This window comes from Drosophila persimilis, unplaced genomic scaffold (genome assembly GCF_003286085.1).
Source record: "Drosophila persimilis strain 14011-0111.01,24,50 unplaced genomic scaffold, DperRS2 tig00000191-arrow-pilon, whole genome shotgun sequence".
Lineage (NCBI taxonomy): Eukaryota > Metazoa > Arthropoda > Insecta > Diptera > Drosophilidae > Drosophila > Drosophila persimilis.
Genome location: NW_020825298.1, coordinates 7,186,720 through 7,202,909, shown reverse-complemented (window position 1 = coordinate 7,202,909; position 16,190 = coordinate 7,186,720). Strand labels below are relative to the sequence as shown.

The window sequence follows — 16,190 nt, the reverse complement described above, 5'->3', positions numbered from 1 at the left end:
GTCTGCCTGCCCGCCCGAGCCGCTGGGACACCAATTGAAACAGAAGGAAAGCAATTATGTCTGTCCCCCCAGAGGAGGGGAAAGGAGAAGGCCAAAGAAAAAAGCAGGAAAAGAAAGGAATCAGTGTGGAGACATAAAGGAGGAACCAGCAATCGATGGACAAGGCAGACAAGACGACAACGGCGCGATGCCATCGCATGGAGGTGAATGCGAGCGATGCCCTAAACATTTCCGCTGCATTCAAGCAATGCTAAGAACAACAAGAAATGCCACAGCACTCGCACACACACACACACACACACACACACGCACACGCACAGGCACGCATATGGCAAAGCGGAAACGGAAACGCACTGCATAAGTGGTGGCCAGGCGTAGAGGCGGGCCCTGGACATCGCCTTTTGCGATGGGCAAAAGGCACAATAACGATTTTCCGATTTGAATTCCATGCGGAAAATGTGGCCACAGGGGAAATGCCTGACCACCTTGTCGTTTTTGCTGTGGAAGATCTCCTTGAAGGACGGCTCGAGTCTTCGGGGAACGACAAGAAAAGTGTCCAACTAGAAAGGGGGCCAAGAGAGGCTTTTCCGTTCGTGGTTTTGGGGATGTACACCAAGATATAATAGGAAACGGCTTGCTCCCTAATCCCTTTAAAACTTTTTCCGGCCACGTTCCTGCTCGTGGAATAATTGTTTTGTCGGTCGCCTTCGATGGTGTTTCCCTTTTCTTTTCAGCACATAGCCTAATCGATTTATTGGTCTCACATACAATCCCAGCCAAGGCAGGACCTCCCACCGGTCCCCGGTCCCCGGTCCCTGGGCCCTGGTCCACCCACTTTTCCCGTCAGTTTGGAGCATTATTCATTTTCATTGCCGCATTCCCTGGGCCAATTCTTTTTCTGTGTGTTGTTCTGTGTAATCAAATACAGACACCAACTGCTCCGCCTGCAAGTTTGTGATTAAGCCCAAAAGGCTCACGCAGACAGCTACGAGTCTATGGCTCACACAGACAGCCGCATACAGTGTGTATTGTAGAAGAGGAACAAGCAATCAGCCGTACATATGCAGGGACTGACGGAAGGACAGACGGACTGGCAGACGGAGACGTAGACATAGACGTAGAGGAGAGCAAATATGCCCCGAAACGATGTCTAAAGAGGAACTTACCATTTCTGTTCTCACTGTCCGCCGGCTTCATCTGGATGGGATGGTGCATCTGTCAAAGAGAAACGAGAGAGGGTGAGAAGGGAAAGTGGCAATAAGTAAGGGAAGAGAAATATGCAATAAGTTAGAAAAGTATGAATGGTTTTTGCCATTGTACAAGTCGATAAAAAGGGGGAAAGCTTTGGGGTAGGGATTTCCCTTTGATTATCCAGTCAAAAAACCCGGAATATGGAAGGGGATTTATGGGTAACGGGAGTATCAAAGGATAATCCCCAGTAAATAGAGTGGCGAGTGTCCTTGGAGCGGGATTTTAGCTTCAATTTTTGATTAGAAACCCATTTGTACCTTTATTTTATAAATTTAGATTTTAGATGAAGAAAAGAGGACAAGAATAACCTCCCTTTCGATTCCCTGGCCCTGCGAATCGATTATTTGACTCCTTCTGTGCCCCTCCTCGACCTAAGGAATTCTCAACTACAACAAAAGCCAACGCCTTTCATTAGTTTTTCATGTACAAAAGTGTTTAAGTATTTTTAGATTTCATTACGTTCGACTTTGCCCCAAGTGCAACAAGTAAGCAGGAATGCACAGAGGGAGAGAGAGAGGGAGAGCTAATGGAATCAAACAGGGGAAGAGAAACAATGAGAAACAGACAGAGACAGGCAGAGAGAGAGAGAGCCAGCGACAGAGGGAAGTGTGAGGATGGGAATCCCATTTCATTAACGTGGCCATTAGCACTTGAAAAATGCAATTGAATGCGATGCTTTTAACAAATTTTCATTTATTTTACATTCATTGAGCCAACTGACGATAAGGTTCGATGGGCCCTCGTCCTGCGCACTATTCTGGGTCCTGGGCCCTGGGCCCTGGTCCTGGGTCCTGGCTGCTGCTGTCAGGCACTGGCCATTACTTTGATTTCAATTAACTTTTCATTCAAACGGTTCGAGTAGCGGAAATGATAATAATAATACTTACAACGATATTAGAAAATGGAGCTGCCATTGGAAAGGAAAAGAGGAAAGGGTATTTTTTCCACCCATTTTGGTGTCAGGGCAGAGGGGGGAGGTCTACCCGGACACGGACACGGACACGGACAAAGTGACTGAATGACTGAATGATGTTCAGCAAATTGAAATGAAATGCTTACGGGTTGAGGCCTCTCTGTCTCTGCTTCAAAAGCAGAGCCAGGACCCGGGCCAGGACCCGGGCCAGACCTAAACCAGAACCCGAACAGCAACAGCAACAGAACTGTGAAAGTCAAAAGGTTTCTGCACAAATTACGAGAAAATGTCACCGCCTCTGGTCCGCCTTGACTCCTACCCCCTTCTTATAGCCACCCCCTGTTCTACGGACTCATTGTTGCGCCATTTTGCTGCTCTATTATTCAAAATTGACAGCTGAATGAGTCAAATGGCCTCCCCCTACCCACTGACCACTCTTTTGCTGCTCTTTTGCTGGCATTTCATTTAACTGTCTGTCTGTCTGTCTATCTGTCTCTCCGCCTCGGAGAGTTGTGTAAGTGTAGCAGTGTCTGTGTGTATCTGTGTTTGCCTGCGTGTGTGTGTATTTGCCTGGGTTACCCTTTTCGAGTCTATAATGCGATTTGTAGCCAGTTTCTTTTTATTTTTCCACTCCCGATTCTGTGATTGTCAATTAGCTGTCACAATATTTGGGGTTAGTTTTTTGGGGCTTTTGTGCGGCCACAGGGTATGCAGAAAATTCAGGGGATTTGAGGCACGACACTGCGGCACTGTGATAATTGCCAGGCAATGAATTCAATTCGAATTGAAATTGAAATAAATTTAAAATTCCGCTTCCATTTCGACTTCATTTGTGGCCATCAATATTTCATAGCATACTTTCAGCCCGGCCATGCAAATGCCAGCTGCTCTCTCTCTCTCTCTCGCTTTCTGCAAGTGTAGCTGTTCACACGTGCCAAAAAAAAAGCCCAGAAGAAAAAGGACAACGCCTGTCAGGGCCACTTAGCCGGAAGAAAGGGGGAGAGAGAGGGTGATGGAGAGTCAGTTCAGTTCAAAACAAAATATTTATTGTAGCCGTTGACAAGCTGAGCCTCTCTGCGTCTCCCTCGCCCTCTCTCCCACTCCCTCTCCCTCTCTCGGGCTGTGTGTGAAAATGTCGACATTTTAACGTCTGTTTACCTATCGATTATTTCAGGTAAATTAAGTAGCTTCGGCAGACGAGGACGACATCGATGTCCTTTCTGTTGAGGGCCGCCTGCCAAATGCATTAAAGGATCAGACATGCCCCCACACACACAGAGGCGTGTGCCCCCCCTGCACACAATCCTCTGCATAGCTGGACAGGCAGGCACTTACTTATACAAACAAAGATCCACCTTACACACACAAACACACACACACACACACCCATGTGTGTGTGGGTGGGGTCTGGGGCATGTGGTCATTATTTTGACAATTACACACGTGGCGCCATTTGGCCAGGCTCCTGTTTCTGCCTTGGCCCACCTATAGCTCCGGTCCCCTTCCTTTGCCCCCTCCTAAGTTTCCCTCTGTGTGTGTGTGTGTTTTGGGGGCTTTGTTTTAGTGCTGGCCGAACGTTCCTATATGGATTTTCCATTAACAATTTGAATATGTAAATGATGGGAGCCAGTGGGCACAGTGGGTCGCAGTTCAAGGCTAAATGTGAGACGAGAACTTTGTTGTATTTGATGGGGAGTATATTGGAGACCTGTAACACTTTTGGCGGGAAGAAAATTTCAAGCAATTTCTGAAAAGAATACCTTTTTCGAGCAATGCCCAATATCTTTTTCTTTAATATTTATTTTTAAGTCTGAAAAATATTAATTTGGAAATTTTTATTACTTATTCGTTAATGGAAAAATGTGGGGATGATCCCCAAAGTTTCTTTCAATTTATAGGATTTCTTCCTGCATTTATTTCCTTTTATTTTCTTTCCATTTTGTCATTGTGTTATATATATTTTTTAAAATCATGTACATGACATGTAAAAACCTCTGGGCTAGAGACAAAATTCACAGCTTTTTGTGAAGCATCTAAAATCATGCACAAGGCATGTAAAAACCCCTACCCTAGAGACAAAATTCACTCATTTTTTCAAGCACCTTGACGCCACTGTCCAGGGGAACACGAGCTCCATGAGTGGTTACCTTAGACCCAGCCGTGTGTTCCTCCTCCCCCTGTAACCTCTCCCCTGTCCCCTGGCCATCTTAGCCTGTTTGCTTGTGCGTGGAACGCTTCATTTAATACGTTAACAATGAGATTGTCCTCAATAATTGAATCCACTAATTGACTGATGATTACATTTTGTGTTGGCCATATACCAATAGTCCACCAGTACCAATACCAATGCCAATCGGTGCTCGGCAGCCCCCCGTCCGAAAACCATGCAGGGAGAAAGTATGTCATCGATCGATCGATGGGGACGACGCAAGCGGTTGACTTTCTCAAGCTGTATTATTCAAAAGGGCGCACAAACAAACAGTAAATATATATATATATATATATGTATATGCGCGGGTGCACATATACACATACACATATGTATAGGTGAGAGAGCAGCTACAAGGAACACGCACACATACTCGCACATACATAGATACACGCACACATAGATAACGTATGAAAAGAAACGCACACATACATTCACAGAGAACAGGAAAACGGGCAAAACTCAAAGCTACATGGATGATGGACAGGGTTGAGGGGGATTGTAGGGGGTGGGTGAAGGGTGGTGGGTGGTGGGTGGTGATAGTGTCCGGGGATGTACTTACCCCGTCCAAGGTCTTGATGTTGTGCAACGCGTCCTGGGCGCGCAGGGCGGCCTTTCGGGTATAGTAGGTGACAAAACAGCACCCTGCAAACGAAAATGAAACAATCGAATACATATCGAATACAAATCAAACGGATCGATAGACAATTACACAAAACGTATGATACAAAACGAACGTGTTAAACGTTATATACTCGTATATAAATATATATAGTTTGTAAAATGCAATAGAAAATATATTATTTACTGGGGGACCAATACAAAACTTATTATTATTTTTGGCAGCGTTTTATCACGCTTTTTGGCCAAGTTGTTCAGGGATTATAGTAGTTATATATATATGTGGATACAGGCCTTGTCATGCGGTTTACGGGACGGTTCACGGGACGAGCGCTTCATGCAAGCCATGCGGGGGCGGGGGGAGTATGAGAAATGGACGGAAATCATGGTGGGGGGACTATACAAAGCTTTGATTAGAGCTTACTAGCCAAGCGATAAGCATTTAGAGATCGTACTAGATTTCAGGCGATATTTAATCTATTTTCTTGGGAAACAGTTCCTGCTTATCGGTCAGTATCGACTTTCTTATCTATGTACCATTTATAGCCCTCAACAGCCTAGTTTTTTCTCCTCACTTTTCCATATAAATTGTTATATAAACAATAGTTTGTGGAGTGCAACACCTGCTGCTAAGTGAAACTCTCAACGATATACGACCTCTTATCTAATCATAAATAAAGTTACTGAGTATCCATTCTCGATAGCCTACCAGATCTCTACGAGTACATGCCTTCTTCTTTATATGAGTATATGCCTGACTATCTGTTTACTATCTTTGAAAGATGCCTTGAAGCTTCTGGAAATATAAGTCAATATGTTGAATAGGTGGTTCAATATTTGATCATTAATCTGAGCTGATTAGAGTGTTGATTGCTAGTTCTCTTATCTTTTAACCACCAATATAAAAGCTATCTTTAAGGCGTTGCTATCTTTATTTTCTATCCACCTAGCTACCATACAATGCAGTCGTTCTTTGTGTACTTTCCTCTGCTATATTTCTTATCAAACTATATTAAATTACTTGCTTCTCTGGTCACTCTTCATATCCACTTCTCCATTAGTTAGATTAAATTATAATCCTCCCAAAACCTGGCTATCATCGTGTTAGCCTTGCTCGAACACCTTACATTTAACGGGTCCCATATGCACACACATGCCTCCCCCCCCCACAGCCCCCGATCAACCACCCCTCTAGGCCATAAATATGCATAATGGAATTTACCTTTTCGCTTTCGGAAAAGTTTGCAAGCAAATGCGGATATTATTCTAATACAGCCCCGAAAATTGAGCAGAGCAACACCCGACACACATATGCTCATATCCTGCATCCTGCTGTGCAAGTTTTTCCTGCTTATACACGCACAATTATGGCCAATTACCACGGCTGAAACTTTGCCCAACCGCCACCAGAAGCCCGAGGGGAACGGAGCCCATCCCCAGCCAAAGGGGAACCTGAGGCCGAGAGAACAAGTTTTAATGTTGACGGGCTCGCCATCAGCATAATCATATTACTTGAGGTTTATGGCCAGAGGCAGGCACTGGGGCAAAAATTGATGGACATTGTAAAATTTCATTGAATACCGGAATAATCCGCACATTTGTATGCCCGAAGGGTAGCCAGTGACGCCTCGACTCACCTCTGCTAATCGATGTGACCTTATCCCTGAGCACATTCAGGGTGTGAACGGGCCCGAACTGCTCGAACATCTGACGGAGCCTGGTCTCGTCCCAGGTCTTGGGTATTTGGCCCACAAACATTTTGATATTATCCGCATCGGGCTGATCCTTCAGCATTTCGTTGCTGTTCGTGTCCATGGCCTCCAGTTCGGTTTTCAGGTCATCCTCCAAGGGACTCGACATGCTAAACGAGAGATGGGCAGAGAATTTATAAGAATTATTTGCATTTACATTCGTAAAGTCATTAGAAATCCCAAATACCAGCCACAACTTTGCCATTGAACTACTGTATTCCCTCTCTTAAGCTCCCTGCCTGTAACTGCTCTTAACTTCGTTTGCTAATGACCATAAAAAAGAGAGATGGAGTGCCTGCCACAGCAACAAGAAGTCTCCTTGGTCTCGCTCTCAACCAAAGTTGGCTAACAGCATAAAATACAAATACTAATTGTTATTAGCAAACTAATCTAATCTAAAAAGTTGTAAACGTTTTTACTTTTGTTTTGTGGTTGACCAGTCTCCCTCCAACTGGGGGGACGTCTAGGAATGTCCTGGATAGGGGGGGATAGGGGCTGTCCTTTGAGTGACTGACTGGCAACGCATCGAACGCTCTACTTTGAGGTCACTTTCGGTTGGTTTTTGTGTGCTGCCCGAAAAAGTTTTCCCAGAGATGTCCCTGTCGTTGTTGTTTCTAATCGAGGGGTTTATTGGGTGGTGCTCTTGATGGTCTACCAAATTGACTTTTGGTTGGTTGTCAAGTTGCTTGCTCAAAGGGAGTTCTGCTGCTGCTGTTGGCCCAATAAATTTGATCACTTAATTGTCTCTGCACAGAGCAATGCCGAGTGGGATTTTGTTTCTCACGTATTAAAATTTCCATTGCATACTTTTGGGCCGGCAATTGATATTCCCTTCTCTATAGCCAGGGGGGGTAAACGGGGGCTCATTATTAACTTCTATCTGACGGGAGTCATCTGAAATGATGCCATTTAGGAAATTACTTCCAATTTACTTTTAAATTTCTTCATTTTCCAATTTCCTGCGTAAGTAATTTCCTCATTCGCCCACCCCCCTTGGCGCTCCACTGGTTGTGAGCGGCCTGCAGGCGATGGATGACAACCCTCCGACACTCAGTGAAAGCGAAGAGCTGCCGCGGGCCATCAAATGACAAAACGAAATTAATCTATTAGAGCCGGAACGAGGACGCGCCAAATTGTCTATGTCAAGGTGATAAATTCAGGCCTGCCACTGCCTCTGACTCTGCCTCTGCCTCTAGGTGGAATATGCAAAGTCGAGGGGTGGCCGTAATCCATCGTGACTTCTGTGCCTGCAGCATAAATCTCGTAAACGGAAAACATTCACGCATTTTGCATCAGCCAATTCCGTGCGTGTTCCCCAAAAATGAACGGAAAAATAAATAAAATAACAAAAGGCAAAGCCAAAAACAAGGAGAAGTGGAGGAGCTGGAGCAGCGACAGGTGTGTTGCCCCTGGAGTCTGTAAGGCAATTATTTCTGGCTGGCGCCAATCCATCGGGGAGCGAAAAGAGAGCCAAGAAACGCTCCCCAGCCCACAGCCTCAGAACATCATCTCCTTGGGTGTCTCTCGGGGCTGCGCTTGTGCATTAATAATTCAGTTTCATTTAAATGCGACCAGGCTTAATGAGAAAATCGCCTGCGGTGGCAGCTGAGGCGTGGCAGAGTGGCAGAAGGGCAGAGCAGGCTCTCACTGGGATTTGGGGTAGGACAGCAGGTGTTTGGTGGGGCGGGGCAGGGCAGGCGAAGGGAAGGGCCCACTGATGATGATGATGCTGGCGATGATGACGACGACGATGACTCTGTTGGTATCGTAGCTCAATGCGAATTCAACAACTTGAGTGAGAGGAAAGTACGCTGTCATGGCACCGTGGGCTGAGGTCTAATGAAAAACCCGTGCGTCTCTAGCTTCAGCGATTACTACGCCTCGGAGTGCTACGATAGTCCTGGAAATAGCAGGAAAATCATCGATTTTTATAGTCCAACACACACTTGAAGCCACTGTGAGATGGCGACACAGTCCAGTCGTGACGTGGCACTTAATTTATGATGGCAGTTTGTTATGCCGCGGCTGTCACAACAAAAGCAAACAGCTCAAAGATAGAGGCAGGACGGACTGGACCCAGAGGCGCATAAAAATGACCCAACATAAATTTAATAATTCTTGCTTTATTATTTAATGGCCGAGCACGACAGCAGAGCCAGGAGAGCCGCATAGATGATAGTTCTAGGGCCCCTTACAGCCGATTCAGGCTCTCGTTTGGTTTCGCTTTCAAGAGCCTGCGGTGGTTCCCCCTGAAATCCTAGACCCCCCCCCCATCGTTATCGTCATTACGAAGACGCTATAATATTATAATTACAATGTCCTGTCAATAATCATTCGCTATTATCTTTGATGGCTCTTTGGCTATGTGAAAATTGCCGCCTTGATGGCTTCTGCCAATTAATAACCTTAATGCAATGCCAATTATCATTAGTCACTCGATGGGCTGCTGCTGCGACCTTCCACCATCCACCCTCCTCCCCCTTCATGCCCTCCCCCCACTGGCCAATGCACATTATCACTTATTTTAATTAAATCAGTCGACGAAGTGGGTCGCCCGACGATTTCGAGTCGAATTTTTATAATTTCCGGGCAAAGGAAGCTCGCAAATAGAAAATGTGGCGCACGTCCGAGGAATAACCATTTGAAATGTGATAGCCAAAAAGTTGTCGTAGTCGGAGATGGCGGCCATAGGAAATTGAAATGTTCTGCTCGTATAGCGGCCAGGTAATATGCAAAATGATAAGCACTGAAGTTGAATGGCGGAAACGCTTGTAAAAGTTTCATGGGATGGGACACCGTTCGAGGGGAATTGCGATGATGGACAGGTCTTTCAGGCATCCATTTATAGCTTGAGGTGGGGATGGGGCTCTTGTAAAGCTGTGTATATGTTAAGGGACTTCCTTTAATTACCTCCCCACAATGAACCCTCAACAAATTGCATATTCCATTGCATACTTTTCAGCGCCAGCCCAAATTACTAATTACACCAACACCCACCGACTAAATCACTAACCAATAAATCATTTCGCAGCCATTTGCTGGGAAGCTGATGCAGAAAAATGGACTAAAGCTGAGCTCTGGGAGGGGCGCTACACTCACCGATTTTGGACGCTTGTGGCAACATTGGGTGGGGCAGCGGCGACTACTATAACAGCAGCAGGCTGGCTCTGGCCCTGGCTCTGGCTCTGGCTCTGGTCGACTAATGAAGTTCTGGAATTAATGCCGGAATTCAGCTGCGTTGCTGCTGCCGCTGCCGCTGTCGCTGCTGCCACTGCTGATGCTGCTGTTGTTGCGGTTGTTGCGGCTCCAGCTGCTGTTGGTGTTGCAGGAACTGCTGCTATTGCTGTTGGTGTTGTTGGTACGGTCGGTGTTGTTGTGCTGGAATTTATTTGGTTTTGCAAAAGTGTTTCCAACAATGCAGTCGACATTTTTGTTGTAGCTGGGATGAGGCTTGCTGTGTTGTTGTTGTTGTTGCTGTTGCTGTTGGTGTTGCAAGTGGGCCGCAAATATGGATGGAAACTTTTCGCAGCACCTGTAAAAGTTGTTGTCGCTGCGATGGCACCTGAAGTTGCTCCTGAGCTCGTTAGATTCTCTAAATACTTGACTGGCTGTAGTTGTAGTTGTAGCTGTTGTTGTTGTTGTTGTTGCAACTGTTGCTGTTGTTGTTGTTGCTGCTGCTGCGGTTGTTGTACGTTGCAATTGTTATTGCTATTTAAATTGTTATTGTTATAAAGGTTGATGTTGTTGTTGTTGCTGCTGCTGCTGTTGGTGTTGTTGCTGCCATTAGCAATAAGTGCAACAGGTGCCGTTGTCAGCATCGTAGTTGTTGCTGCTGCTGCTGCTGCTGCCTCGTTAGTTTGTTCTGTTGCTGCCACGGGCCCGGCCACTGCCACTGCCACTGCCTCTGCTGCTGCCTCTGGAATGCCGCTCAGTGTATCCGCGTGCAGATTCAAGGATTGCAACATCATTTATAACAGTTTTGTTCTGTTTTTATTACCGACTCGCGACGACCCCCACCCTGTCTGTCCTTGTCTCTGTCTCTGTCTCTGTCCCTGTCTATCTGCTGTCTCTGTCTCTTTCTGTCTGCTGTCGCTAATTACTTTTAGTGTCGCATTTGGCGACGCTCGCTTTTTAATTTGCTTCGGGTTTTAGTTTTATTAAAATTGTATATTATTGCGCTGCTTTTAATTGTTGCCGCTGCCCAGGAGTCTCGAGTCCTTTATCCTTTATCCCTTATTTGTTGCAGTTCGCTCTCGCTTTGTTTATCACAGTTTTTCCTCTCACAATTAGCTCCAGTGTTCGTATTCGCTGGTTTTTTACACTCTGCGAAAGGGTTCCAGCACAACTGTAATTAAATAGAGAACAAAGTGTTTGCTGATTAAAGGACATGGATTATGTGTTGTAGAAAATGTATTATTGTAGCTATGAGTGGGAATCGGCCCCTATCATGAGGTTAATATCTTAGGTTCAACAACAGTGGTGTTCTATGGTGATTTCTATCTTCAGGAATGGAATAATGGAGTTTCTAAACAGATTACTAGCTTATACTCGAACGATATCTCACATATAAGTTCATTCTTCAGATGATTTTGAAATTCCATTACATTTCGACCATCTCTCATGCCTTCAATTCGATTGGAAATGAGCATCCCTCAAGAGCAATGCAAATATTTATTAATTTTTTAAGTATCCACTAGGGAAACCACAGTCAAAATGGCTGCCAGCTCTTCAGCCTATGACCACTGACCACCCCAAAGGACCCCAACCCCACCCCAAGGGCAGCCCACTCGGCAGCTTGTAGTTTATCCAACTGCATTGAGCATGGAGCGTAACTGCATAGCTAAGCGCATTTCAATGGAAGTGCCTTCCACGTTGACTGACAGACTGACCGCAGTACTTGGGCTCCACTCGACTGTCTGTCGGCATTCAAGTGCCGGGCTTTGATACACACACTCTGCCACATACCAGTACCAGTGCCAGTGCATGTCTATATCTATATATGTACATGTATCTGCCGCTAAACAGATAAGCATTTCGAGTGCTCACACAGACAGATTCAGACAGTGGCGGGGCAGGGCAAGGCGAACGAGTGCTGAGAGAGAGAGCCCACTGCTGGCCGCACAATGTGGAAGGCTCCAGCTAATTAGTTAAATTGAAATCAAATTATTTGTTGTCGCACTTGACTGACCACAGGCATGGACGGGCGCCTTAATTAACGCGCGCTTCCACACACTCGGATTCGCTGATTCCCAGATTCACAGAGTGGCTGATCTGATGGGTCGGATCTGGTGGTTGGTGCAGAGACAGAGGTATCTAAGAGGCATATGCAACCGCATGAGGACTTGGCAGGAAAGCGATTACCTTCATTATCCTTGCTGCGGTAGATTTGAGGCAGTCTCTCTCGAGAGAGTTTCTCTGTAAACCAATCCGAGGTGGTTTGAGCTCAAGCTTGAAATTTTTTGGGCTTCTTTTTTAAGTAAATATAACAGTTTGTACTTTTAGAAATGCTTCTTCTTATACATTTCAGTCCAAACCCACTGGGTATAATAGCAGCAATTTAAACTTTTTGTCAAAATATTTGGTACATATGGGGGTGTTCCTATAAGGTTTTACAATCGTTTTTATATGTTAAAAATATATTAATATTAATTATTTGAAATATATTCTTTACAGATGGTTCCTGGAAACATATGAAGTTCATGAAGAACATGTCCAACCGTCTCTGTATGTGTTAAATGGTATGTTTTTTGTTTTTTTTTAGTATTTTTTCTGTAAAGTCATAGCTAACCTAACAGTATCCATAACGAATATTGTCCTAAGCTTTTATTAAAAAAAAAATGGCTGCATTATCATTGTTAGGATTTATGGTAAAATGAATTTACGGTCACACCTAATTTGAAACCAAAACGAAGAGACTGAAAGTAAACGTGTGTGTCAATACACTGCCAAATTGACGACGAGGATGTGGTTAATACACTGCAATTATTAATTCTACTTTCCAAAAATATATATGATCCCAAGTGTAAATGACACCATCTTCACAGGAGGCCCTGGACGTATACGTAGTCTGTATCTTACACTCGATTAAAAGATGAATTTCAGTTCATTTCGATGTGACACAAATACCTTAATCAGAACTCCATAATATATGTATATATTTATCGGAATTTTATTTGTATTTATAATCGTTTGTTGAACGTGGATTATTATGGAATAATAGCATGATGGCTTATCAAGCTGAAATCCCTCAGAAAGAGGACTCGTCCTAAAGCGACGTTCCCTATCATTCCGATACTCTTTCCCTGAGTATTTTCCGACCTTAATCTTAAAGTTCACTTCAGTTCACGCACACACTTATCTGTCACACTCTTTTCCCCTTCCGCATCCGTGTCCCTCGCGGTGCGCGCGTTTTCCCCTCATTCTCCAGATAATCGCCACGAAAATTCGCCGGTTTTTCTATTATTTTTTAATAAATTTCAACGCTGGCATATTTTCGCGCTCTTCTATTTACGTTCTTCGCTTATTTATTTTTGCCTTTGCTCTTTATTTCTTGTTTGTGTTATTTTTTCGGCTCCGTCCGCTCCTCTTGGCCGGACACTGGCAACTGTCGTCGTTGCCGTCGTCGTCGTCGTCCCCATCATCCGCATCGTTGTCGTGCCATAAAACGCTTGTTGCATCCAACCCCCAGTCGCCATTCCGTCGCCCACTCCGTCGCACTCTGGCAGCCCTCAAGCCAGAAACAAGCGTGTTAGGAAGGCAGGCAGCCATCGGTTTGCCAGCGGCATGCTACTGAAGCTGAAGCTCCTGCCGTAGCTGCTGCTCCTTGCCACTTGCCACGCGCTTATCCCAGCGCCATCAAACGATGTCGACGACAACAACATCGCCGCCAATGTCGTTAGAGTGAGGGTATCGCCCAAGAGGAGAGTTGTTTCGGCTATAAGAGGGGTCAGATGACTGTAGGATCATCAGATCTTTCACAATTGGTAAGCAATCTCCGAAATCTACACAATTTATAGATTTTAAAAGTGCAGATCCCTTAGATCCGTTTCTGGTCTCCCACTGAAAGGGTATGCAGCTGTTCAATATGGCTGTGGCACCCCCTTTCCCCCTTTGCCGCTGCATTATGAGCAGTTATCGCTGCCTCCTGGCTACCTCCTGGCTGCTGCTGATGTGGCTCCTGCAGCTTTAACAGTCTCGACACACAACCCACCCCCCCAAGCTGGGGAGGGAGGCGTGGAGGAGCAGCCAGCTGTGCCATCCTCCGCATAGCTGTTGCTGTCACCTTGTAATTTTATTTATCTATTGATTATTGAGTATCTCTTTTCTATTTATTTGCCTTTGTTTGCCCACGCAGCGGCGTTGACAGAGAGCTACCCCTAAAGGCAGCCCCCGGCCACCAGCCTTTGGCATTTTTATTAAACCAGATTCCTATCCTTTCTCTCGGGTGTGTGGGGGGGAGAGGGAGAGCGTGTGTGTGTGTGCCCCTGGCTGTTTTTTAATTAACTTTAGTGACAATATTTTGCCCAGCTGCCTACCCTTGATCCGCAACCCCCCAGCCAGCCATCCCCCAAAAGGCTCTGGCCAGGCCGGAGATAATCAAACTTTGTCCGTTGTATGCAAATGTAGGCAACAGATTCGTGCTCTTGGTCCCGTTCGTAGGACACACTCTGTGACCCCAATTGCAGTGACTGTTTCTGTTTCGCTCTCCCCTCTCTCTCTCTCTATCTCTGTCTCTCTGACAGATGACAGCGCGCCGTTGACATTTCGTAAAGATGTCACTTGTCGTCCATGGGTGCATTGTACCATGGCACACGGCTGGGGCTGGGACTGGGGCTGTTGCTTGAACTGGTGCTGGGGTTCGTACCTCCATATGTCCGAGTCACATACTGGGTATACCCACTCCCAATCCCACTTCCATTCACTTGTTGAGCGAGTTTCCTTATCTTATCTGTCCCTCTGTCCCGCTCTTTCGTTTTATACGTTTATTGTGGTTTACTTTTCCATGCGTCGTCGTATGGAATATGGCATATGATGTACGTACGAGTATGTGTGTGTATCTGGGGCTCATACGCGTATCCAAGTGCAAAGAGAAACTATCCAAAGTTGTGCTTGGGATGGGGAGATTGGGATAAACAGGTTTCTATATCTTTTGATGATATTAGGGGCCATGACTAAGCCAAAGAAAAAGCCTCAGATAACACTTGGGTATAACAGTTTTAGCGGAGTTGGTATATGCAGTTTGTATAACAGTTTCAAATGGATATTTTTTAAAGAATTATATTATGTATTTACTCACACTAATCCCTCGACTAATAAAAGTATCCAAAGGATGATATTTTGGCTCGACCTTTTTGAATCTTTTCACGTTTCACACAACAGATGTCACAATATCCATATCTTGAGCTGATATCAAGTACATTTATCTACATATATGTATGTATAGAGCAGGTATATCAATCATTCAAATCACTGTGAATGCACTCGCGTTAACTCGCGTTAATGGACGACAACGACGACGACAACGAAAAAGGAGACGAACCGCACGTAGACGCCTATGGAGGGCAACTAACAGGAACCCGAAAATTCGTATTCTGATTTCATAATTCTCCCAGCGGAACCCCAATATCCAACCACTCACCAGCGCTGGCTCTCTCTCTCTCTCTCTCGCACTCTCTCCCGATGACTATGGCTCTTATCTGCTGGTGCTTCTGCTGATAAGGGTCACCGCTTATCGCATAATTGCTCGCTGATTGCCGTCAGGTAACATTCCCTGACGCTCTTTTTCCTTTGGGTTTTTCTCTGCACAAATATTTGCTCTTGCCGGAGAGCTCTTCTCCCGCTACTGTCGTTGCTGCCCCTGCTTCAAGTCGAAATGTGACTCTGTTCGGGCTGTACAGGTGGTGGAGCTCTTCAATGGAACATCTTATCGAGCCAGTGCAGGGGGACATTGGGGACTGGAAATGCAGCCATGGTCGATCTAACAAACATTCGCGCACTGGAGCGCTCCATGGAGCGGCGACGGCTAAACAATTTGTATGGCCATCACTTCTTATCAAAACACATGACGAAACTGAACCGATCCGAACCCCAGCGAAGCACTGTAAAATGGAGCCACTAGAACATTTCAAATAACCATTGTCCGTTGCAATTACTTTCCAACTCTCGACTCTCGGGTCTCGACTTCGCGCTCGATATATCCGCACTATAATGCTCATAAATATAAACTAAACCCGTGCGAGTGGCCGCTCTGAATATATATATCCTGTCCCCCGTGTCCGTGTAAGAGTGCCGGCCATTACACAAATACCAATGCCTGTCTGTCTGTCTGGGGCAGCGGTTCGTCAGGGGGGAAAATGGAGACCAATGAGCATGCCACGTAGCCGCCAAAGTATCGATGAGTTTCAAGTGGGCGACCTGGCGGGCGGAGAGGGGTGGGGCGGAGTCG

At 45.5% G+C, this 16,190-nt stretch overlaps 1 protein-coding gene across 5 annotated transcripts in view; it reads right to left on the bottom strand.

Moving 5' to 3' along the window:
• Positions 1-15,352, bottom strand: part of LOC6589383 (CUGBP Elav-like family member 1) — a 53,318-nt gene extending 37,966 nt beyond the window's left edge. Inside the window, exons 1-5 of one of the 5 annotated variants that reach the window (XM_026989226.1) lie at positions 15,042-15,335; positions 9,845-11,090; positions 6,632-6,855; positions 4,936-5,018; positions 1,167-1,215 (exon numbers count right to left, since the gene is read on the bottom strand). In XM_026989226.1, the coding sequence (XP_026845027.1) occupies positions 1,167-1,215; positions 4,936-5,018; positions 6,632-6,855; positions 9,845-10,713 (1,225 nt within the window). In that variant the 5' untranslated portion in view covers positions 10,714-11,090; positions 15,042-15,335. Of the gene's footprint in view, positions 1-1,166; positions 1,216-4,935; positions 5,019-6,631; positions 6,856-9,844; positions 11,091-15,041 lie in introns of those variants that run through there. The other 4 variants (XM_026989220.1, XM_026989221.1, XM_026989228.1 and 1 more) reach the window with 4 other exon arrangements.
• Between the last annotated feature and the right edge of the window lie 838 nt (positions 15,353-16,190).